This window comes from Castor canadensis, chromosome 6 (assembly GCF_047511655.1).
Source record: "Castor canadensis chromosome 6, mCasCan1.hap1v2, whole genome shotgun sequence".
Lineage (NCBI taxonomy): Eukaryota > Metazoa > Chordata > Mammalia > Rodentia > Castoridae > Castor > Castor canadensis.
In genome coordinates, this window is record NC_133391.1 from 79735254 (window position 1) to 79757043 (window position 21790).

Below are 21790 nucleotides of genomic sequence, written 5' to 3' on the forward strand. Positions count from 1 at the left end.
TATAACTCTTTAGATAAGGCTTTTCTTGCTGTCAGATCATGGCACACAGCTTGTGACTTTCTTTCTGCATTGCTGCAGATTGTACAAGTGTGATGGTAGTGGGACAAAGAAATAAGGTTTGAGGCTCACCCAGAAACTGAACTGAAGCTTCCATTCAGATGAAGGTGCTCTCAGCAGTGAGGAGGGGAAGATGAAAATCTTTCTTATCACAAAGAACTGTGCAGGTTGAAGGATACCATGTCCCCACATTAGCAGCTCTGGGGTTCTTGTGCCCAAGCAAAACAATTTCTAAGCTTTCTTGATCAGCTCCAGGCCTCACAGCTTGGGTAAAGGGACCAGAAAGAAAATAATACTGCTATACTTTCTGTTGGAAACTATTCAAAATGACAGTGAACTCCAAACTCCACCATGGGATCCAGCAGCATGGCCACGCTATGTGCTATTCTCGTTTTCATCTTCACATTCCTCAGGAGTGGCACTAGAGGAGGCATTTAGGGATTCCAGCAGCTTTCTGTTACAAGTGGCCACACATCTGAGTCCATTGTCTTTGCATGCACTGCTCCTCACAGGAGCTAGCACGTAATATGTATTTATTTTAGACTCAGTTAGGGTATCGGCTTAGTGTTCTGATAATATTTTTGGAAAGGGCCAAGTTATTATTCATCTTAGTTTTTGAGCTTGCATTGTTGATACCTCATGAAGTGGCCACCAAGTAGCCATAAACCCATGTGTTAGATATTGATTACATCATTTGCATCACACTCAGTCTTTGGAATTAAAAATGTGAATGTTCTATGACTAGAGTCAGGGATGACACAGATGAAATGATGAAATCAGCTCCTGGTGGAGTAAGACTCCAGAAAAATCTGGTCACCTGATCCATTGCATCTAGATTGAGTGTATTTTAACAAATAAAAACATTAAATGATTTTATATAAAAAGAATGGCTTTATATTTTTCCTTTGTTCTTTTATCTTTGCCTATGGCATCTTCAGGCACTGCACATACTTGACTCCCTTGGAGCCACTTCCTACTAGAGAAGCTGATAACCACTGCTCCAGTCTTCCTCCATCCCTCAGTGGAATTATTTGTGTTTAGAACAGTGCACAGCATGGATGGTATCATGGCTTCCATACTTTCTATCAGATAACAGCAGCTACAGATATCACGGCCAATCTGCAGAACAAAACCATACTTAGCATTAAAAAACAAAACAAAACAGATCCTTGTTGACTTTATTCCCAGTGGCCAATATTTAGGAAAGTCTTGGTTTAGAAATATGGTTCCTTGTATTTATATGAATCAACTTGTTTGTGATAGCTTTTACTTGAAAAAAAAATGGACATGAGTTCAGTTCAGTGAAGGTTGAGAACTTGCTCTGTCAGGTGAGCTGAGCTAATGGTCAGGGAACAAGTGAAACCTAACCCAGAGGCTCCTAGATTAAACATCTAGTGGACAAATGAGGCTTTAGACAATGCACCCCAATGGGGTAAGTGGAGAGAAATGCAGGGGTAGGGACATGGCTCAAGTGGTAGAGTGCTGCCTAGCAAGCATGAAGCCCTGAGTTCACTCCTAATACTGCCAAAAATAAAGATATAGCAAACCCCGGGGGAAAAAAGTCAGAAATCCAGGAGACTATGTGGTACACTGAATTTGGTGTTGCCAATGCACCACAACTAATTTTTTTTGTGGGGGGAGTAGTACTGGGGTTTGAACTCAGAGTCTACACCTTGAGCCACTCCATCAGTCCTTTTTTGTGATGGATTTTTTGAGATAGGGTCTCCTGAACTATTTTGTCCAGGCTGGATTTGAACCTCCATCCTCCTGATCTCTGCTTCCTCAGTAGCTAGGACTACAAGCATGAGCCACTGGCACCTAGCTACCACAACTAATCTTCATGCCATTATGCTGACTCTTTTCAAATTCAGGCTGGCTTCAAATAGTAGAAGGTAGCAAAACTGGTGGCTTCCATTTTTGTACTTGGGAAGAAGCCAGCCAGCATGTAAGTCCGGGTACCCTGAAACCACTATTGCTAACCACATGTAGAAGGCACATAGAAGAGAACCAAGCAGCAGAGCTGACAGCAATAAATGAGAACCCAAATGTATAATGCAAGTTGAGCCATTCATGTCACCTTAGCTGATGGCAGAACAGAAATGCTCAGACTGCAGATTGTAGCCATAGACAACCAAAACACATTGTCAGCCTTTTCCCCCATATCCCTTCCATCTTTAAGACCTGTTATTTTTACCTCCCAAACATCCTAAACCTACTTTCTTCATCTCTGAAACCATTGGATTCCCAAACTACCATCCACTTTCATTGTAGTAGCCTCCCAAGTGTTCTGTAGGTCTCCACAGGCCCTCTTAATCTATATGCCTCACTGTAACCAGAGAGATCTTTTCAAAGCATAAATTGGATCATATCACCCTCTTGCCTAAAATATTTCAGTAGCTTTCTTTTGCCCCCAGAATTAAAACTATAAAAGTTCTTAGCAGGCCTAGAGTGTTTCATAAGGCTCTGCCAAGTTCCTGGCCTCTAATCATTGTCCTATAAATTCTTCTCTGACACACTAACCTTTTAGTTACTACTCTGCCAACTTCTGTTGCCCCAGAGTCTGTGTATATTGTTTCCTCTTTTTAGAACCTGTTCCCACTCACTTGCCCTATTTGCTTTACTAAATGCATTCCAGTTATCTTCATAGGTTTCAGCTGGAACATCACTTCCTCCTAGACATCTCCCCTCCCACAGATGCTTGCCCAGACTAGGATATGTCTCCCTATGAATTCCTTTCATTCCACTGTTAGCACTTGTCATAGCTATAATGCTATTTATTTGAATGATGGTATAATTTGAGATTTGTGTATTTATTTGATTATTGTCTGACTCCTCCACTACACTAAGTTCCAGTCTGGTTTTATCTAAGATGAACCTTGAAGGGAATAACATGCCATCTGACACAAAGATTTGCGCTGGAAGAGTAGCCCAAAATCTTTGATACTACTGCTATTAATAGGTGAGTGGAAGCCAGGTGCTGATGACTCACACCTGTAATCCTAGCTACTTGGGAGGCAGAGACTGGGAGGATCACAGTTCAAAGCCAGCCCCAGCAAATAGTTCTAGAGACCCTATCTCAAAAATACCCAACATAAAAAAGGGCTGGCAGAGTGGCTTAAGTGGTAGAACGTCTGCCTAGCAAGTGTGAGGCTCTAAGTTCAAACCCTAATACTTAAAAAAAAAAAAAAAATTAGGGGAAGCCAGGTGCTAAGGGCTCATGCCTGCAATCCTACCTACTTAGCTGTTTGCAAGACTGAGATTGGAAGGACTGAGGTTTGAGGCCAACCAGGGCAAATAGTTCTAGAGAACCCAATCTCCAAAAATAATCAGAGCAAAATGGAGTGGAGGTGTGGCTGAAGCAGTAGAGCACCTGCTTTGTAAGCACAAAGCCCTGAGTTCAAACCCCAGACCCGCCAAAAAAAAAAAAAGAAAAAGAAAAGGTAAGGGGACTGAGTGTGTCTTCTTCCTCTGAATTATCATTTTGTGTATGTGTGTGTAACTAGGATTTGAAGTCAGGGCCTTGCACTTGCCAAGCAGGCACTCTACACTTAAGCCATGCCCCAAGCTCTCACTCACTTCCCTTGAATCTGGACTGTGTCCAAAAAGTACAGCAGAAGACTGGAATGTAGCTCAGTGATAGAGTGTTTACCTAGCCTCTAGCCTGTGGATTTGGTTCCCAGCAATTAAAAAGAAAAAAAAGTAGCAGAAATGACACTAGGGCTTTTTGCTGGAAGCAGAGTGTGCTATCATCATGGGTCCCATGCATGCTCCCAGGAAGGGCCTGTCCCAGTCAGCTGTGTCTTATCTCCGAACATCCCTGCCTGACTGAACCTGCCTGATGTCTGACAATGTGAAGGAGCAGATTTACAAACTGGCCAAGAAGGGCCTGACTCCCTCACAAATTGGTGTGATCCTGAGGGACTCGCATGGCGTTGCACAAGTATGTTTTGTGACAGGCGATAAAATCTTGAGAATCCTTAAGTCCAAGGGACTTGCAGATGATCTTCCAAAGGAGTTCTACTGTTAAAAAAGCTGTTGCTGTTCGAAACTATCTGGAGAGGAACAAGAATCCATCTGATTCTGATAGAGCAGAATTCACCGGTTGGCTTTATTTTATAAGACCAAGCCTGTACTCCCTGCTGATTGGAAATGAGTCATCCACAGCCTCCGCCCTAGTGGCATAAATTTGTCTTGTATACTCAAGCAATAAAATAATTATTTCAATTTTTAAAAAAATGACACTAAACCAGTAATTAGGCCTTTAGATAGTGGTATTTTCTGGTGTTTGTTTTCTTTCGGTAATGGAGATTGAATCCAGGGCCTGGAATATGCTAGGCAAGTGCTTTGCCTCTTGAGCCATGGCCCCAGGTCCTGTCACTTCTCATGTTTTTTCTTTAACCCAACTACCATTCTATGACAAAGCCCATGAAGAGGAACCATGACCCTTACTCAGCTCCCAGCTGACAGCACCAATGGGCCAGTCATGTGACTGAGACATCTAGGAAGCAGAACTTCTAACTCCAGTTAACCATCCTAGCTGTAAGGAATAGAGAAAAGCTTTCTCCACTGAACCCTGCCCAAATTGCAGCTGTGTGAGCAAAGTTATTGTATATGATTTTTTTTTTAATTTGAGGGTGTTTTGTTAGGCAGCAATAGATAACCAAACCATCAACCAGGATGACAAGCCTGTGCAGAAAGGCAGCCTTTCCCCAGGACAGGATCATAGAGCTGTTTGAGATATCATGTTGCCCCAAATGCATGAAGGGCAGCCTGTTCCAGTTGATGGAGGTGAACGTTGACTGGCAAGAGACATCAAGCAGCACCTCATGAAAGAAAGACCTCAGGCAGGGAAGAGAACATAGTTCCTGGGGTCACTGCCCTAGAGAAATGTACAGCTTTGTCCAAGGTGATTCAGGTGAACATTCACATTTAGTAGACAAAAGTTCTGAGAGGACTCTCTGCTGGGCACACACAACCTACACAGCACCGTCTAGACCCATCCTGTTCAACACAATAGTCACTAGCCACATATCTGTTAAATTTTAAATTACAACCGGGCACTGGAGGCTCATGTCTGTATCCTAGCTACTCAGGAGACAGAGACCAGAAGGATCACGGTTTGAAGCCAGCCCTAGGAAATAGTTTGTGAGACTCTATCTCAAAAAACCCTATCACAGAAAAAGGGCTGGTGGAGTGGCTCAAGGTGTAGGCCTTGAGTTGAAGCCCCAGTACCACAAAAAAATAAAATCACAGTGGTGTATACCTATAATCCCAGCACTAGGGAAGTTGAAGCAAGAGGCTGACAAATTCCAGGCCACCCTGGTCTACACAGTGAGACCCTGCTTCATAAGACCAAAGGTTGGTCTGTAACTCAGAGGTAGAGTGCTTGTCTAACATAGAAAAGGCCCTGGTTCAATTCCCAGCACAATTCAATTCCCAGCACCACAAAAATAATTTTTTGGATCCAGGCACTGGAAATCAAAAGGATCGAGGTTCTAAACTGGCCCAGGCAAATAATTCATAAGACCCTGTCTTGAAAAAAATCCATCACACACACACAAAAAAAAAAAAAAAAAAAAAAAGCTGGTGGAGTGGCTCAAGCAGTAGAGCCAGTGTATGGCCCTGAATTCAAACCCCAGTGCTCTTCTCCCCTCAAAAGAAAAACGCAAAAATTTTAAAAGGTTAAAAATTTAAAAGGGTTAAGAACATTATTTGATAATACTGAGCATAAGTGTGAATACTCAATATACACTAACTTTTCTTATTTTTACCAAGCAAGTGATTGCTTTGTCCTTCCCTGTCTCCATTTTACAATTCTCCTTCAAGCACCACTTCAGTCCTAATTTCTTCCTCATCAAGGCTCTCCTCGATATGGTCGCACAAGGATCTAATGGGGCTGAGTCTGGTATCAAAGCATGAAGACTCATGCTCTCACTCTCGGTTTCTCTTTATCCTCATCAGGTAGCTAAGGCCTCCTAAGAACTGTGTGTGCTCCAGAAGACTGGAGTCTCGTACTACAAAAGTTGGAGATTAGGGTAGGAGAAACAGACTTGTGAAGTTAAACATGCACGGGTGCATAAACTGGCCCTGGAAGAAGGCTGAGGATCCCTGTCTGAGTATTGCCTGCTCACTGACATTTAAAGTGAGTAGGACATCCGCACTGTGCGAGAAACAGAAGTTAAAACAGATGTGTAGAAATCCTGTAAAATTCTGAAGGGTTTGTTAGAGGTTCCTCCTCCGGCGGCTCCTTTAATTATATGTCTGCTTTTGTGGTGCTGGGGATCTAATCTCTAGGCCTCCCAAGCAAACCCTCTACCACCGAGCCACACCCCCCCAAGCCCCAGGCGGGTCCTTTAAGAGGCGGGCCCCATTCCTGCTAACAGAGAAAGTCCCCGCCTCCGGTTGCCAAGGTGCTTTGTGGCGTCGCATTCTCATTGGCGGACAACGGTGGTGAGGCAGCCAGCGGCGGCCATTTCCAACGAGCTGGCGGGGGCTAAACATGGCGACGCCCCTCGGGTGGTCGCAGGGGGGCTCAGGATCTGTGTGTCTCGCCTTCGATCAACTGCGGGACGTGATTGAATCTCAGGAGGAACTGATCCACCAGCTGAGAAATGTGGTAGGCAGGCAGAAAAGCTCAGGAGAGGCCAAACCCCAGGCCTCACGGGTGGGGCGAAGCCAGGCCCTGTTTGGATGCGAGGGGTGTGGCCAGAACCCATGCCGAGAGCGTCATCGGGAAGAGGCGGGGCTCGGATAAGCCTTGGCTTGGAGGGGTGGAGCCAAGAGGGGAGAATTTTCGGGAACATTTACTAGAAACTTTATTATTTTATTGTGCTGGATACATTGTGGCATTTCCAGAAGTTCTCATAATGTATCAAGTATATCATACTACTAGGAACTTTTAATCTAAATCAAGTAACATTCTCTAGTTTGGTTGCTACAGAGCCTAGAAGGTATTCATTGAACCTCTTTTCTGTTTTTAGTAGAGATGACTTCACTGACTCCCCAAGGCCTCACGTGCAGAGAAACTATGTCATCCCCTCCATTATGTGCACCCCTCCCCAGTGTCAAATGCGGTGCCTTGTTGAGTGCAGTAAGCACAGATTTAGCCCATGACCCATGTTGGCTTAATGGTTTCCACCCCCGCCAGGACGTTTTTTTCTTTTGCTTTCTCAAATCCCACCTAATGGAGGCGCAGGTTACTTTCAGTGCTGGTCAGATGGAGTTCATGGTTTTTGTTTTTCTATCTTGGTGACAATGTTGAGATGTATCTCCATCTCATATATAAAACTGGCTTCACATCGGTTTCTCACTAATGATTCTTAGACAACTTCTTCCCTTCTGGGAAGTTGGATGTGGAGGAAGAAAGAGACATGCTCAGTTGACTACCCTAACACCCTACTTCTGCAAAATGTGTGCAACTCTAGGGACTGAATTGCCTTCAATTCTCTAAAGGTACCCAGATCTTTCTGTTTTGACAGCCGACCTTGGCTATGTGTTCCCATCACTGGAACACTTCTCTCTACCTCCTTTCACTCATCCTATTTAACAGTCAGATCTGAGGACTAATGTCACCTTCTCCAAAAGTGATTTTCACCCTTCCCCAGGCTGGTCAGGGACCTTCTCTGGACACTACACCTCTTTGTGCTTTCCCTCACAACCTATAGAGTGTTAAGTCTGGCTGTGGGCTATCTCCTCCATGAGCTGGGTTGCTCTTTTAAGGCAGCACTTAGATCTGGACCTCAGTGAACCTGTGGAACTGAATTCTCCCTCCCCAGAGGTTGCCAAATCCTGGGTGCCCTGGGCATCATCCCATTATCTGTCCTTTGTCCTGGTCCATAGAGGGCACCCTTCTCACCTCAGCCCTAGGCCCTCTCTGAGCCAGGCTCTGTTGCAGATGGTTCTCCAGGATGAAAATTTTGTCAGTAAAGAAGAGTTCCAGGCAGTGGAGAAGAAACTGGTGGTGAGTAATAGCCTGTTCAGGCTCCCAATCTTCCCTCATTTCCCAAGAGCTGTTTGCTTAGGCAGAGTCATTAAGTGTTGAACTTTGAGAACCTCCAGCCCCTGTAGTGAGGCCAGCATCTTCCTATACCTTGGCTTCTATATGCTCCACTGAGAAAGGGAGCTAGTTAAGAGAGCCTAAGAAATTCATTGTACCTTGGGGTAATGAGTGACTTTTGCTGCAGGAAGAGAAAGCTGCCCATGCCAAGACCAAGGTCCTCCTGGCCAAGGAAGAGGAGAAGTTGCAGTTTGCCCTTGGGGAGGTAGAAGTGCTGTCCAAGCAGCTAGAGAAAGAGAAGCTGGCCTTCGAAAAAGCGTGAGTGGACCTCAGGAGGGGGTGTGGAAGTCAGAGGTCTTGTCTGCCTGCTACTCATCTTATCCTCCCCACCCAGGCTCTCCACTGTCAAGAATAAAGTCCTGCAGGAGTCTAGCAAGAAGGACCAACTCATCACCAAGTGTAATGGTAGGCGGGAGGCCCGCACTGCCCCCCAAGCTAACATATATGGGCTCTTTCCTAACAGCCCAGCATCTGTGCCAAAAGCAAGGTTTCACCCCAACTTCAGTCCCCGGATGAGGATACAGGCAGGCCCACATGGGCCACACCTTCGAAAAGGCCTTCAGGGACCAGGCAGGTCACGGAAATGAGGGAAGCAGTTGGTGTACAATATTCTTCACAGCCATAAAGAAATGGGCTCGCTCCCATTTTTCTGGAAACGTATGACCTCCTTACTCCACCTTTTGTTTTCCCACTTTTGATAAGTATTAGAAATGGTGCACTTTACTCATAACCTTGCCGCAAGAACAATAGGACAAGCACAGTCCCACTGGGGAGCTGTTAGTCTCAGAATCAGGGACTCAGTAGAGGACTGGGGACTATGGTGACATGAAAGCCATGCCTTCTCTCAAGGGTTTAGTCACACCCCTATGGGAATGGGGGCCCAGGATTGCCAGATCTTTGAAAAAGGAATCTAGAAACCAAATTCTAATGGAAGCTTTTCTGACTCGTTAGTGTTGGCCTTTAATTTAAACATTTTAAGAAGCATTGTGTGGACCAAGTGGCTACCAGTTTGCAACGCTGCTGTATACACACACCTGTGGCCATTTGCTGGCTCTCTTGGTGCTTTGAGTTGGGCGGCACTTTTAGAGTCAGCTACCCAGTGTCCCTAGCTGTCAGGAAACCCTTTCATTTTCCTAAATGCTGAACTCCTCTTAACCAGTTTGAGTAGTAGATATGAATTCCATACACAGCACTTGCTTCATTCACTGTAGCATATATCAAGTAGAATAGAGACCATCCCAAACCCAAGCCCAAGCCCTGGTGGGGCTCCCAGTTGGAGCTCAGGGCAGTCCTAACCTACCACTCAGGCCTTCTGTCTCTCCTGGTGAGCATTCTCAAATGTCTTGATCTGGTCAGACAAAGCTGGCTCCTGCCAGAGCCTCCTAAAGCCCAGCAAGTAGTGACTGCCTCCATACCCAAGATGCTGGTACCTTTGTCCTTCTCTCCCTGGGCGTCTGCTCTACATCCCCCACAAAGAACCTGTGGTTCCCTCCGGTAAGGCCAGACACCTTCCCTGTAGAGTATTTCCTACAGGGAAGACCAGTCTAGGTTGCAGGGTTCTGTGTCCAGTTGCATATGTCATGGGGATAGGATCTAGCTGCGTCTCCCCCACCACAATGTCCTGCACCCCTCCACTGTGAGGCTGCAAACTCCCTACTGCCTCCCCTTTTTGGTTTCACTTTAGTTCTGACACTTTGTTTTTCTCAGATTTTTTAACCATTTTCTCATGGGGTGCTCCTGGCTTTTATTTTAAGAGTTACACAGATTTCTAGTTCTTTTCCCAAAAGAACTTTAGAAACAATACAGATTAGCTGGATGATCTTGGTCCTGGTCCTGTCATACAGTAAGCTCATGCATGGTTTCTTCTTTTTTATGGCACTGGGGTTTGAACTCAGGGCCTCACTCTTGCTAGGTAGGTGCTCTACCACTTGAGCCATTCTGCCAGCCTGAGTTCATGTTTTCATTCTCACCTCATCGCCTGTGCCTCTTTTCTCTTTCCATTGACTTAGTGCCAGATCTCTTCTGGAAATCTTCAGTGCATCAGCATTTCTGCATTGTCAGAGCTTGTGTTCTGGTTAATCCTTGTCCAACCTTTATTTATATATTTATTTTGTGGTGCTGAGAAATCAAACCCAGGGCTAGACAAGTACTCTGCCATTGAGCTATATCCCCAGCCTTGCCCAGCATTTAAAGGCAGTGGGAGCAGGCACGAGTGGCTCACGCCTATAATCCTAGCTATTCAGGAGGCAGAGATGGAGGTTCAAAGCCAGCCTGGGCAAATAGTTCATGAGACCCTATCTCAAAACACCCAGTACAAAAAAAGGGCTGGCAGAGTGACTCAAGTGACAGAGCAGATACCTAGCAAATGTGAAGCCCTGAGTTCAAATCCTAGTGCAACCAAAATAAATAAAGGCAGTGGGATTTTCTTCTTGTGTAAATCAGAACTTTCCAGGGCTCCACAAGGGGCAGTTATATAAATGAACCACCGCTAGGTTCTTGCATTTTGATACATCCTTGCATCCATTATGTGCTTAATATGGGGGTACTTTTTGCCACCACTGTCACACTGGGTCCTCCCATCACACTGCAGAATAGGGCCTGCTAAAAGATGAGGAAACAGGTCTGAGAAGGGAAACAAGTAGCCCAAAGTGGTAGCATTGCCTCATCAATATGACCTTTATTGAAATGTAGTCTTGCCCTGTTCTCTGATCTGTTTCAGAGTGTTTTATTTTTTTGTGGTGCAAGGGATCAAACTCAGGGCCTTACATATGCTAGGCCAGGGTTCTACCACTAGCTGAGCCACTCCCAAGCCCTCAGCTTCTGAGGTCAGGGACCTTATCTTCTCCCACACCCCCTGAAGCCCTAGCACAAGCTGGGTATCCCGTTAGTCCTCAGTAGGTCTGGCTAGACTGAGATGTCAGTAGGTCTGGCTAGATTGAGACAGCTGAACTAGGTGATGTTTCGAAGTCCTAAATCCCCAAGGGACATCACCTTTAATCATTCCACAAATAAATTTAGTGTGTACCTACTATATGCCATGCCTTAGGGAAAAAGCAGTGAATAATTCAAAAATCCCTGTCCTTATGGATCTTACATCCTAGGAGTGTAGGAGACAAATGAATAAAATACATTGTATATTAGTACAGAGATAAGGAACAAAGTGCAACAGGAAGAGGAGATAGGAAGTACTGGGAAGGGTTGTAATTTCTAGACTAAGGGTCTTGCTAAAGAGGTGACATCTGTAAAGAGCTGCAGGAGTTGAGGGCAGGAGCTAGTTCATCCTCCTGCTTGAGGAGGGCCACCCACTTCCAAGAACATTTATCTGCCTTCAGCAGGTGAGGTCCAGAATACAATGGTAAAGTCATTGATATAATTATAAGACATTGTCCACCCTCCCAAGACTACATAATAAACTCATTCATGCTAAAGTATTAGCAACTGTTCATAGAGAAGCCCTGGGTGGGGGCAGCCAAGTTCCAAAAAGCCCCATGAGGGAAGGCCCTTAGCTCAGGATGGGGCCCATGGGATGGGAGCCACCCCTCCTCCCTGCCTCTCTCCCCCTCACAGAGATTGAGTCTCACATTATAAAGCAAGAAGATATACTTAATGGCAAAGAGAATGAGATTAAAGAGTTGCAGCAAGTTATCAGCCAGCAGAAACAGATCTTCAGGTGAGGGGCCGGGTCAGGCTGGGGGTTGTTAATGGAAGTGGGGAGCCTGACCTCTGGCCTCTACCCCGGGCTGTCTAGCCTACCACCAGCTGGCTCCATTTCAGGAATCATATGTCTGACTTCCGGATCCAGAAGCAGCAAGAGAACTACATGGCCCAGGTGCTGGACCAGAAACATAAGAGAGCTTCAGGAACACGGCAGTCCCGCAGCCACCAGCATCTTAGGGAAAAATAAAATGCTGATCATCTTCCTGTTCTCTGGCTGTAATGCCCAACTTACTTCTCTGCTCTGAGGAGTTCAGCCCTGCCCTTTTCATCCCTGTGAGTCCCTCACCCCTCCAGGGAAGGGGCCGGAGAAGAGACAGCAATTCTGCCTGCCTTCTAGGTCTTAGTGACCTGAGTCCAAGGCCAAGCCTTGGGCCACCCCCTGCCAGGCCATTTTGGAGCTCAGAAGGGGATGCCTCCAGTCCCTGCTACTTCCCTCCTCCCCTTGGGTAATGGTAGGGTCCATGGAGTAGGGGGCAGCTGTAGTCTAGGGGAGGAACTGGGTCTTTGTTGTCTAATAGTCATAGCCCCTTGCTCTGGGTGTTTAATCCTTTCCTACATAAACAACCCTGGTTACCCCAGTAACATCCCACTCCACTCCTGGTAAATTTAGCTCTCAGGGTGGCCAAAGGACAAGATGGCTCTGTGTGTGTGTGTGTGTGTGTGTGTGTGTGTGTGTGTGTGTGTGTGTGTGTCTGTCCTGAATCTGGGAAGTCAGCTGTTACCATATAACGTTATACCTATACATCACATTTGCACCTTATTACACCCCCAAACCGAAGCTCACTAGTCTTCACAAATGGAAGGAGGGAAAAATGACAACACTGTTGATTTTTAAGGTGGGGAAGCAGTATGGGAAAGAGCCACGGCTTGCTCAAGTTGCACAGGCAGGAGTGGATGCAATGGACAGGCTATGTCCTTTCAGAAGCCATCACTAGTGTGCCTAGATGGTCATTTGGACACCCATGCAGGGGATCCATAAAGCTGAGTCAGATTTGTCAAGGCTAGCCTCTGTTGGGGTCAGTGTGAGGGTGAGTACAAAGGAGAGGCCACTGTTCTTGCTGCAGGGCTGGCTGAGGCCTGAGTCATAGCAGGACCTTGAAACCAGAAGTTTAAGGACAAAGTGGTGCCCATTGTGATAAGACAATGACAGGTGGTGGCTGCTTCTCCACCAGCACCTGTCCTTGGCAGGAATGAGGGACTTGTGGAGCACAGGGATGTTCTTGCCTGGGGGAAGGGGGCTTTAGGAGAGAACCACACAAAGGAATATTCAGGCCTTGTTCTCATGCTTAGGCAGCTTGTGAAAGCTAGAGCTGTCCACTCCAGCCCCTTCCTATAGGTCTCACTACAAGCAATGGGTCTAGGCAGAACTTTCCTAAGGCCCCAGCAGAACTTTTGAATTTGGGGTAGACATTTAGTGATGCAAAGGGTGTGTGTGTGTGTGTGGTGGGTGGCTCCCTCAGCTAGAGATTAAGAGCTCTAGTCAGCATCCATCAGAGGGCCAGGGAGTGGGGAAGGTTGCCTTACAGTGAGGAGTGGCCCAGGGAGGATGAAATTACTATGAAGACCTGAGTTCCCTGGCCTGAAGGTCGTCGTGGTCCACACCTTGAAGTGCACACTGTAGCGCTTCAGCTCAGGAAGGCCACTGCCGGGCAGGTTCCTCACCTGGGATAGGTGGGGTTGGGCCTAGCTGCTGGTTCCAAAGTTTCCAAAATTGAGCCTGCCCGACCTCTGACCTGTCAGCCAAAACCTGAAGTCCCACTCCAAGCGCTCCGCCAGTGCTGGAGGAGGTTGGCATGGGGGTTAGAGAGGATGGGGTGCAGGGCCCAGGTCTCGCCTGCTGCTATAACCGCTGGCTCAGGAGTGGACGCGGCCGCTTTAAGGCGCTCTGAACCTACGGAATCCTCGGGCGGGGCGGGGACAGTGCAGGCGCCACCAGCGGAGGCACTGCAAGGGAGGTAGTGCTGCGAGGTGTCCGGCCCACCATGCTGACCACGCTCGCCCCGCCAGCCCTGCTTGGGCTCCCAAGGCGGCTGCCTGCGGCCCCCGCACGGCGCCAGGACTCCTCGGGTTCGTCTGGCTCTTACCACACGGCTCCAGCTTCTCCGGAGCCCCCGGACGCTGGGCCGGACGCAGAAGGCCCGGCGAATTGGCTCTGGGTGGCCTCTGGGCGGGGGGCGGGCACGCAGCCTGTCCTGTCCGTCAGCGCCCAGAATAGCCGCCAGCAGCACTGGGCCGGCTCGGGTTTCCCCCGAGGCCCGGGCTCCGACCTGCCGCCACCCCAGCCCCAGCTGCGCATGCTGCCGTCGGGGGAGATGGAAGTCATCTTCGGTGCCGGGCCTCTGTTCAGCCGCGCGGGCACAGAGGATCACGAGGGGCAGCAGCTCAATGCGCCAGCCTTCAGCGGTCCCTCGCTGCCTGGACCTTCGTCTCCTGCCCCCGTGTCACCGCAATCCCAGCCCCCCGACGGTGGCTCCCGCTGGGCCACCTACCTTCAGGTGCGGCCCCGCGGACCGAGTCCTGCGGCCTCAGCACAGTTCGAGTGTGTGGAGGTGGCGCTGGAAGAGCGCACCGCGCCAGTCAGGCCCCGGACAGTGCCCAAGCGTCAGATAGAACTGCGTCCCCGGCCTCGGAGTCCCTCGCCGGCGGCCGGCGCGCCGCGCCCTCGGCCGCTCTTGCGAACCGGCTCCCTGGACGAATCGCTGGGCCGACTGCAGGCCGCTGCGGGCCTCGTGCAGACGGCACTGGACAGAAAACTCGGCCCCGTGGCCCCTGCCCCAAACGTTACTTTTAGGCCCACAGGGCGGCCAGAACGTAAGACTCAGGAAACGACCCGCAGCACCCGCGTGGTCCTGGAAGAGGCTAAGTCTCGGCCACCCCGTGCACAAGATAGTTTCGTCCCCGCCAGAGCCCCACGACCCTGGCCCAGCCTCCGCGAGCGCGCCATTCGGCGCGACAAGCCCGCGCCCGGGACCGAGCCGCTGGGGCCTGTTAGTTCCAGCATCTTCCTGCAGTCTGAGGAGAAGATCCAAGAAACACGCAACCAGGAACCCAAAACTCGGTTCCCGAGAGAGACTCCGGATCGAACCGTCCAGAAGGCACGTAGTCCACCTTCCCAGGCTAAGGCCCCCAGGGAGGGTCGGAACAGGGCTGTGAGGCCGAGGAGTCCGTCCCTGCCATGGCAGGCTCCAAATGGGGTCGTTCGGGGTCCTCGCTGCCCGTCCCCCCAGAACCTGTCCCAGTGCGATAGGACGGTTTGGAGGGTGAGTAGCCCCACCTTCCCAGAAGCATCCTCCGCGTGGGAAAATCAGAGTGCTGCAGTCGAGGAAACTGTCAGCAGGAGAAGCCCTACTCCTCCAACTCTTGCCCCGTGGGCTCAAGGTATTGCTAGAGCAAGGAGCCCGTCCCCCGAAGCGCCTTCTCCGTGGGAAGTTCCGCATCCGGCAGTCAGGGATGCTGCAGGGCGGGATAGGGGCCCGTCTACTCCAGCCTTGTTCCCAGGGGAGGCACCAGATCGGCCTACTGGAACGCGGAGCCCCTCGCCCCGAGAGACCTGGGGACCTGTAATGCAGAGCTCGCCTACAGCATTTACACGGGAAGCGATGAATGGCGTAGCTCAAGAGTTGGCGCCGCCTACACCACCCGCACCCGGGACTCCAGAACTAACCGAGGTGCACGGTCTGCACACACGGGAGATTCCGGATCTTGCCTTGCGAGGCAGCCCGCCGTCCCCAGAGGTAGATGCACCTGAGCCACCCCGCATCCATCTCGTGAGCATCCTGGGGGACGACGATGCGCGCCCAGAAGCCTTGGGCTCCGGAGAAGCAACTTCTGCACGTCCGCGCGTGGCCATTCCGCGGCCGCGAGACGTGCGCAAGCTAGTGAAGACCACTTACGCTCCAAGCTTTCCGGCTGAAAGCCCAGGCTCCGCGATGCGGGAGCCTACTGCCGACCCCTGCGGGGAGGAGGGCGGGGCACCCAAGACACGAGAGCTCCGGGAGCTGGGGTCCCCTGCCCCGGTTCATTACACTTCAGTTTTTCTCAAGGACTTTCTGCCGGTCGTGCCACACCCCTACGAGTCCCCAGAGCCTCCGGTCCATACAGTCCCCCGGGATGCCTCACAGCCCAATGGGGTCCTGAGGCGGAGAGCAGAGAACAGCACCGCCAAACCCTTCGCGCGCACTGAGATCCGCTTGCCCGGCGCCCTGGCCTTGGGCCGACGGCCCGAGAGAACCCGGGGAGCCGCAGTGCGCCGTCCTGGCGGAGAGAAGCCGGAAGGCGAGGCGCAGCACCTCATCGCAGACGGCGAGGGTCGCACCAGTCCCCTAGGCGGCGCTCGCACCTCCCCCCAAAGGTCCCCAATAGCGCCAGTAGCGACCAGACCACCCCGCCCCGGCTCCCCTCCGGCGCGCCTCAACTCGAGCCCTGGCATCACACCCAAATTGGAGACAACCCCTGTGGCCCTCGAGCCCGAGAATGTCGCCCAGGCGCCCCTCCCGCCAGAGCCCCAGACGTCGGCCGGCAGGACCGCCCAGCCCCATCCCCAGCCCCGCGCTGCCTCGGCGCCTCCTACGGACCGGGTCCCGCAAGGCCTCTCCCAGGGGAGGCGGAGGCTGCCGGGAGCGGCGCACCCGGGGAAGGTCCTGGTGGACCCGGAGAGCGGCCGCTACTACTTTGTGGAGGTGCCGCGGCAGCCGAGGCTGCGGTTGCTCTTCGACCCCGAGAGCGGGCAGTATGTGGAGGTGCTGCTGCCGTCCTCGTCCCCGGCGCCACCCCGGCACGCCTACACCCCGCTGGCCCTGGGGCCCGGCCTCTACCCTCCCGCCTACGGGCCTATCTCTGGCCTCTCCCTGCCCCCGTCCCCGAACCTGCCAGCCCTCGGCAGCCCCCAGCTCCCCTGGGCTTCTGAGGCTGGATCCCTGGACGGGATGTTCTACCTGCCGGTGAGCGGGACCCCCAGCCCTGCTCCACCTCTGCTCCTCTGTGCCCCGCCGTCCAGCTCGGGTCCCATACAGCCCACCAAAGGCTCTGTGTTCCCATTGTGATGCCCGGGGCCTGATCCCCATGGAGTCCCTAGATGGCCTTGGAGGTTCTGGTTTCCAGTCCCCTGCCTTCCTTTCCTCCCATTAACTCTTTCTTTGGTCTGTCCTAGACAGTCAGACCAAAAGTGAACTTCAGCGAATGTATCCGGGACCCCTGGCTGATGGGACTGGAGCTCAGCAAGTGCCTGCCTACTTCCTCTCCCAACAGAAACGCAAATCCCTTCCCCAGCATTCCCAGGGTGTGGTGTGGTGTGTGTGTGTATGCCAGCCAGCCAGCAAACAGGTAAAAGTGGGGAACAGACCCAATAGATGTTGAGGGTTCCCAGGGGCAGCAGGGACAGGGCCACCCCCTAGGTGGTGAGCTGTCTGTCCTCCCTAACACCGGTGCCAGCTGATGTGCGACAGAACAGTGGGCACTGTTGGATGGAGGGAAAGGACTCTGGCCTTCAAAGTTGTTGTTTTGTATTGCTCGAGACAGATCACAGTATATACCCAGCAGGCCACCATAGCACTTGAGATCTTCATGTCTCAGTCTCCAAGTGCTGTGATTACAGGCCTGCGCCAACGAGCCCAATATCAAATGCTGTTCTTTTGAAAGGAGCTGCGCGCGCTCACCTGGGAGGATGTGAGAGAAAATGGTCAGTGTGGCTGCAGGCCACTCAGGGTCTGAGAAAGTGAGCTGTGAGGACAGCAGGTGGAGGTGGAGCAAGGAAGTAATACAGAGACGGGCTATGGACCAGCCTGGAATTGGAGGTGGGAGGACTGGGGTGAGGTGGGGCCTAGGTGGTCATGGTTCCCAGTCGGAAGCTTGGCTTCTCCTTCCTTCCTTTAGCTGAGTCTCTGGTTTCTCAGCTGAGCTGGTTCATGTTGAGGGTAGGACTTCAACAATTCCTACCCAGAGAGGGGACAGGTGAAATGAATCACCAGGAAGTACTTATAAGAGGGAAGATGGGTTGGACTTTTGTCCCAGGGGGGCCTCTTGATCCCTCTGGGTGGCTGGAAGGTGAGTGAGGGCTGGCAGTAAGAGAGATGCCTCTGTGTGGGCTAGGCCAGAGGGTCTTGAAGCTCTAGTTGTGTCCACTCTCCCAGGGACAGATGTGGCAACAATGCCCAGGGATGGGCTAGCAGTGCAGGTTGGTCAGAGCACGGAAAGACCCAGAACCTGTGCTCCAACTACCTTGAGCCTCTGAGAAAGGCTGAAGGAACAAAGGTGGAGGTGTTCTGCATGAGGTGGGAGGTGGTCTGCCTGGAGGCTCTGTGTAGTTCTGAGCCTGAAATGACTAGGCCTTGCTGGACTGGAGAGTGTGTGTTTTGGAAAGGACAGTTCCCCTTAGAAGCAGTGTCAGGGATGAGGATCAATGCCTTCCTTGTTCCCTTGGAGAGCCTAGGTCCCTTGGCGTCTCTGTCCCCTCTCTCTGGACTGGAATCTGACTAGAAGAACCATGAGTCTTCGGGAATATAGAATAATCTTGACATCTCTTGGCCAGAGACACTGGTGCCAACGGTATGGAGGGAGCTGGGGCTACTCCTAGGTGCTTCACCTCATCCTGGTGTGCAATAAATGGCTGACTATGGAACCATGGTGGCTGAAGTAATGACTGATGTAAGGTGCCTAATTTCCTACCGTCTCTTCTATACACCCTCCACAATGCCCTTCCAGGCCTGGTATGGACTGAGTAGAGGGGACCCTAGCCAGGGAAAGAGACCATGTATACTTTCACACACTATGCCTCTGCCTCACCTCATGTAAACTTACCTCCCAGGGAGGCTGGCAACCACACCTATGGTCACAATCTTCCTGGTGACTGAATGGGTTTGGGGGCCTGATCAAGCTGGATTCCCTCACAGCATGGCTCCTCTAGCTGGGTAATTCTTGCTTTCATGTCCTCAGGGGCAGAATGAAGATGTAAGTTCCCAACTGCCTCCTCCCACAAAGTACACAGTACCAGCCACTTCGCCAGGTCACAGCAATGTAAGAGCAATCAGCTCCCATGTGTCCATGCCCAGGCTCAGCCCCTTTTACCTCATTGTTCCCAATCTGTGAAATGGAATTGAGACTGCTGCAGCCTGGGTCCTGTAGAGAGACAGCACACGTGGCATCACCAGGGCCCAGGGGGAGGAGAGAGGATGGGAGGAGTGAGGTGTCAGTTCCCCATTGGTCTGGGCCACAGACAGCACGCACATGCACACTCACATCGGCTCCCCAACCACAGTCCTTGTTTGCTGAGCCAACTCCAGAGGCCATGAAGCTGTCACTGCCACTGTTGTTGCTGTTGGGTGCCTGGGCAGTCCCAGGGGGCCTTGGGGACCGGACCTCGCTCTCGGCGACTGCACCACAACTGGATGATGAGGAGAAATACTCGGTCCACATGCCTGCTCACATGCGCTGTGACGCCTGCAGGGCCGTGGCCTACCAAGTGAGTCCTTCCCTTCGCAGTCCCACAGCCCTTGTGACCCTCCACCTACCTCATATCCCACCACTGGTCTTTGATCCTCAGCCCCCACCACGGAGCATCAAGCCCCAGAGTCAGCCTTCTACACTATTGATATCCCCACCTCACCTGAACTGCCATGCCTCAGTTTACTCATCTGTCTGCCCAACAGAAGGCACACAATCTAGGACACTCCCAAAGAATCTGGAGGCCACAGGGAATCACTCACTTGTCCTCTTCAGATTCTTTCCTGTCTGTACCTCCTCAGGTCTGGACTCCCTCTAAAACTCACGGAGGGTGGGGGGGTCCCTTCATGTATGTGTACGTGGTGCCCACGTGTAGATTGCGTGATTACTGAGTATACGAGTGTCTCGGTGCATACTTGTCCCTGTTCAGCCTGCTTGTGTGCCTGGATGGATCTTGTGTGTGTGGGTATAGGGGTGGGTTATGAATACATGTGTCATTGAAGATTGGGCTACAGTTTTGGTTTTATTTTGCTTTCCTTGGTTTAAAATAACATGTACTACTGGGCAAGTATACCCTGGAGGATATGCCCAGTGCCCAGGCCTAGCCTTCTACTGCAGCATTTCCACCAGATGAGGGAAGTGGACCCTGCCTTCATTGGCTTTGGGGACCAGGGATGGGGGGAGGGGAGGGGAGGTGTCCTGTAGCCTGTCTCACAGGTGTTTCCGGTTCAAACGGCTCCCTTGCCACCTCATTCTCCCCAGACACTTGGGCTCCTGTCCTCCCCTCCTTCCCCCAACTGACCATCAGTCTCCAAAGCCTGGCTCCTAGTCTCTCCTCATTCCAGATGTGGCAACATCTGGCAAAAGCAGAAGCTAAGCTTCATAGTCCAGACTCCAGGGGGCGCCAGGAGCTGAGTGAGTCAGTTTACACAGACGTCCTGGACAGGAGCTGCTCCCAGAGCTGGCAGGAGTGAGTCACCAAAGCAGCCCTAGCCTCCCTCTTCCAGGGGCCAGGGTGCTGAGTGCAGACCCTAACCCTCCCACTCACACGTGCACTGTATGGAGTCTCTGGCCTGAGAGAGGGGCTGGCTGGGATGAAGTCTGGGCTCTGGAACTGGAGCAAGTGGGAGGGTGGATGGTCAGCAGAAAGGTCACTGTGTGGTCTTGGGCCAGGGCTTGCCCTCTCTGAGCTCAGCAAATGCCAGTGTGCCAAGCTTAGTGTGGAAACAGGTCCCTCCCTGCCTGGACTCCCACCAACACCATAACTCATTGCCTCCCTCCCCACTGCCTTCAGCTATGGGGTCCGAGAAGTGAACCAGGTGAAACATCTCATAGGCCCAGGGCTTAGCAAGGAGCCAGAGCCAAGCATCAGCGTGGTGATTACCGGGGGCCTCTGGCCCAGCAGGTAATGACAGGGATGCAAGAGGGTGCTGGTGGGAGCCCTTAGAACCTTAGTTTGTTCCCCACTTCTCGGTGGGGCTGGACAGTCTGAGGCTCTTGCTGGGCTTCCCTAGGCTCTCCACGACATGTATGTACTACCTGGGAGAGTTTGGAGAAGAACGGATCTACGAAGCCCACCAACAAGGCGAAGAGGCTCTGGAAGCACTGCTTTGTAGGGGTGCCCATGCTGCCTGCTCGGAGAAGGCACCAGTCCCAAGGAAAGAGCTCTAATCCATGACTTCTCCTGCCCCTGAGGGGAAGCTGGGGCCTCCCCTGGACTTTCCTCATTCCTCTCTATCAGTGTCTGGAGGGCAGGGGGCCTGGCTCAGTACTGCCACTGTCCTCCCTCTTCTGCTCAGAGGCACTGAGACTGGGAGGGACAAAGTCTTCCTCTCTAGATTCAAATAAAAAAAAACCCAGTGACCTTAAATTGCTCTCTACAAAAGATATTTGGGGGCTGGATGCCGGTGGCTTATACCTGTAATCCTAGCTTCTTGGGAGGCTAGGTTCAGGAAAACCAAAGTTTGGGCAGAAAGTTCATAAGACACTATCTCCAAAAATCACCAGGGCAAAATGGACTGGAAGTGTAACTCAAGCAATACAGCACTGCTTTGCAAGTGCAAAATCAAAGTCCTGAGTTCAAATCCTAGTCCCACCCAAAAAAAAAAAAAAGGTGTTTGGGGGTCTGGGAGGACAAACATTGGTGTTTCTGCTGACATCTCACCTACATTGGGCCAAATACACATCACTACGGTTTCCAGAGGTGAGAGAGAGTTGACATGGTTGGAAATGTGAGCATTATGAAGGGTACATGGAACTAGTCCACTGCAAACATAGATTCATCAGGAGGAAAAGAAAATCAAGGGACACTGCAGGCAGCCACCTTGTGGCCATCCGGACATCTACAATCTGTGCTGCTCCTGGAACAAGTCTCCCTGATCAGTCCCAGCATCCCTCTGTACTCTGCCAGCAGTTGATATGATTGATTAGGTCCTGGGTGCGCCCCTGGGACAGGGCAGGGCAGGGCAGGGCTCCCAGAACCAGCTGAGTTAACATCTTGATTCTCATCTGACTTTCTCTAGA

At 51.2% G+C, this 21790-nt stretch overlaps 3 protein-coding genes and 1 pseudogene across 4 annotated transcripts; all 4 read left to right on the forward strand.

The window, feature by feature from the left end:
- The first annotated feature begins 3205 nt into the window (after positions 1–3205).
- Positions 3206–4241, forward strand: LOC109689179 (small ribosomal subunit protein uS15 pseudogene; annotated as a pseudogene).
- A 2247-nt stretch (positions 4242–6488) lies between these two features.
- On the forward strand, positions 6489–12038 carry Spata24 (spermatogenesis associated 24). 2 transcript variants are annotated; one of them, XM_074076900.1, is made up of 7 exons: positions 6534–6673; positions 7381–7509; positions 7952–8017; positions 8241–8371; positions 8448–8518; positions 11681–11783; positions 11888–12038. In XM_074076900.1, exons 3-7 carry the CDS (start codon positions 7952–7954, stop codon positions 12015–12017), a joined length of 501 nt encoding a protein of 166 aa, XP_073933001.1. In that variant the 5' UTR covers positions 6534–6673; positions 7381–7509; the 3' UTR covers positions 12018–12038. The 2 variants fall into 2 exon arrangements, with proteins under 2 accessions (XP_020023514.1, XP_073933001.1); XM_020167925.2 differs by lacking the exon at positions 7381–7509 and having other exon boundaries at positions 6489–6673.
- A 1713-nt stretch (positions 12039–13751) lies between these two features.
- Positions 13752–18467, forward strand: Prob1 (proline rich basic protein 1). The gene has a single exon (XM_020167918.2). The coding sequence runs from the start codon at positions 13813–13815 to the stop codon at positions 16870–16872; it is 3060 nt and encodes a 1019-aa protein (XP_020023507.2). The 5' UTR covers positions 13752–13812; the 3' UTR covers positions 16873–18467.
- A 564-nt stretch (positions 18468–19031) lies between these two features.
- Mzb1 (marginal zone B and B1 cell specific protein) lies at positions 19032–21137 on the forward strand. Its single transcript, XM_020167919.2, has 4 exons — positions 19032–19286; positions 20113–20237; positions 20562–20672; positions 20782–21137. Exons 1-4 carry the CDS (start codon positions 19113–19115, stop codon positions 20936–20938), a joined length of 567 nt encoding a protein of 188 aa, XP_020023508.2. The 5' UTR covers positions 19032–19112; the 3' UTR covers positions 20939–21137.
- The last annotated feature ends 653 nt before the right edge of the window (positions 21138–21790 follow it).

Coding starts and splice junctions, on each gene's coding strand:
- Prob1 (XM_020167918.2), top strand. CDS start 13,813: ATGCTGACCACGCTCGCCCCGCCAGCCCTGCTTGGGCTCCCAAGGCGG.
- Mzb1 (XM_020167919.2), top strand. CDS start 19,113: ATGAAGCTGTCACTGCCACTGTTGTTGCTGTTGGGTGCCTGGGCAGTC. Junction 19,287..20,112: donor GCAGGGCCGTGGCCTACCAA/GTGAGTCCTTCC, acceptor TCCTCATTCCAG/ATGTGGCAACATCTGGCAAA. Junction 20,238..20,561: donor TGCTCCCAGAGCTGGCAGGA/GTGAGTCACCAA, acceptor CACTGCCTTCAG/CTATGGGGTCCGAGAAGTGA.
- Spata24 (XM_020167925.2), top strand. CDS start 6,557: ATGGCGACGCCCCTCGGGTGGTCGCAGGGGGGCTCAGGATCTGTGTGT. Junction 6,674..7,951: donor TCCACCAGCTGAGAAATGTG/GTAGGCAGGCAG, acceptor GCTCTGTTGCAG/ATGGTTCTCCAGGATGAAAA. Junction 8,372..8,447: donor AAGCTGGCCTTCGAAAAAGC/GTGAGTGGACCT, acceptor CTCCCCACCCAG/GCTCTCCACTGTCAAGAATA.